Consider the following 1,166-nt stretch of genomic DNA (forward strand, 5'->3'; position numbering starts at 1 on the left):
TCCTGTTAGCAATGTGGTCCTGTTAGCAGTGTGGTCCTGTTAGCAGCATGATCCTGTTAGCAAAGTGGTCCTGTTAGCACCATGATCCTGTTAGCAGTGTGGTGCTGTTAGCATTGAGATTCTTTTAGCAGTGTGGTCCTTTTAAACTTTGTGATGCAGATTAAATGTTGAACACTTCTGGTTTGAACACCAAAGTTTTTCTTTCAGTTTTAACACTAAGCCACTAAAATACTACAGAATGCTAAGGTCCTAAATGTTCTAATGTAAGTTTTGGGCTCAGAGACCTCCAGTGGTGCGTTTTAGGATGAAGCTTTGATGTGCAGATATCCAGACATGACAGAGAAACCCCTCAACAGACGTCTTATTGTCTCAGCCTCACATTTACTTCCTGTCTGGGTTCAACTCCGTGACCCTGAAAGAGATGATTAAACCATGATGTCACCACAGCGTTGGAGAAAGTTCTCTGCTGTCTGGACTTGGTCCTCAGAGGTAACCGTTCAAACATCTGCCTTTGTTTCCAGCTCCCGCTCTTAACATCGAGGCCAGGCAAGTCCGTCGAGCCTTGGGCGGCGGAGACACGTTTGAAATGAGCTGCGCAGTGACCCCCGTGAACCTCGGCGGCTGGTTGGGCTTCAAAGTGGACGTCAACTTGCAGGAAGGCTTGCAGAGCAACGCGAGGACGGTCATGTCTCTGAGCTCTGACAACGTGGTGCAGCACACGGACCCCAGCAGGAGGTGCGCATCTGCTCTCTCACCATCATACTGTCTTAGATACTGTACTACACATTATACTGTCTTATATACTGTACTACACATTATACTGTCTTATATACTGTACTACACATTATACTGTCTTGTATACTGTACTACACATTATACTGTCTTATATACTGTACTACACATTATACTGTCTTAGATACTGTACTACACATTATACTGTCTTATATACTGTACTACACATTATACTGTCTTATATACTGTACTACACATTATACTGTCTTAGATACTGTACTACACATTATACTGTCTTATATACTGTACTACACATTATACTGTCTTAGATACTGTACTACACATTATACTGTCTTAGATACTGTACTACACATTATACTGTCTTATATACTGTACTACACATTATACTGTCTTAGATACTGTACTACACATTA

The 1,166-nt window shown here is 41.9% G+C and overlaps 1 protein-coding gene across 1 annotated transcript in view; it reads left to right on the top strand.

The window, feature by feature from the left end:
- Window positions 1-1,166, top strand: part of ptgfrnb (prostaglandin F2 receptor inhibitor b) — a 70,204-nt gene that overhangs the window by 38,527 nt on the left and 30,511 nt on the right. The window contains exon 9 of the mRNA XM_037696594.1: window positions 522-735. Coding sequence (XP_037552522.1) covers window positions 522-735 — 214 coding nt within the window. The remainder of the gene's footprint in view (window positions 1-521; window positions 736-1,166) is intronic.

The sequence above is a fragment of the Nematolebias whitei genome, chromosome 23 (assembly GCF_014905685.2).
Source record: "Nematolebias whitei isolate Nwh7 chromosome 23, NemWhi1, whole genome shotgun sequence".
Lineage (NCBI taxonomy): Eukaryota > Metazoa > Chordata > Actinopteri > Cyprinodontiformes > Rivulidae > Nematolebias > Nematolebias whitei.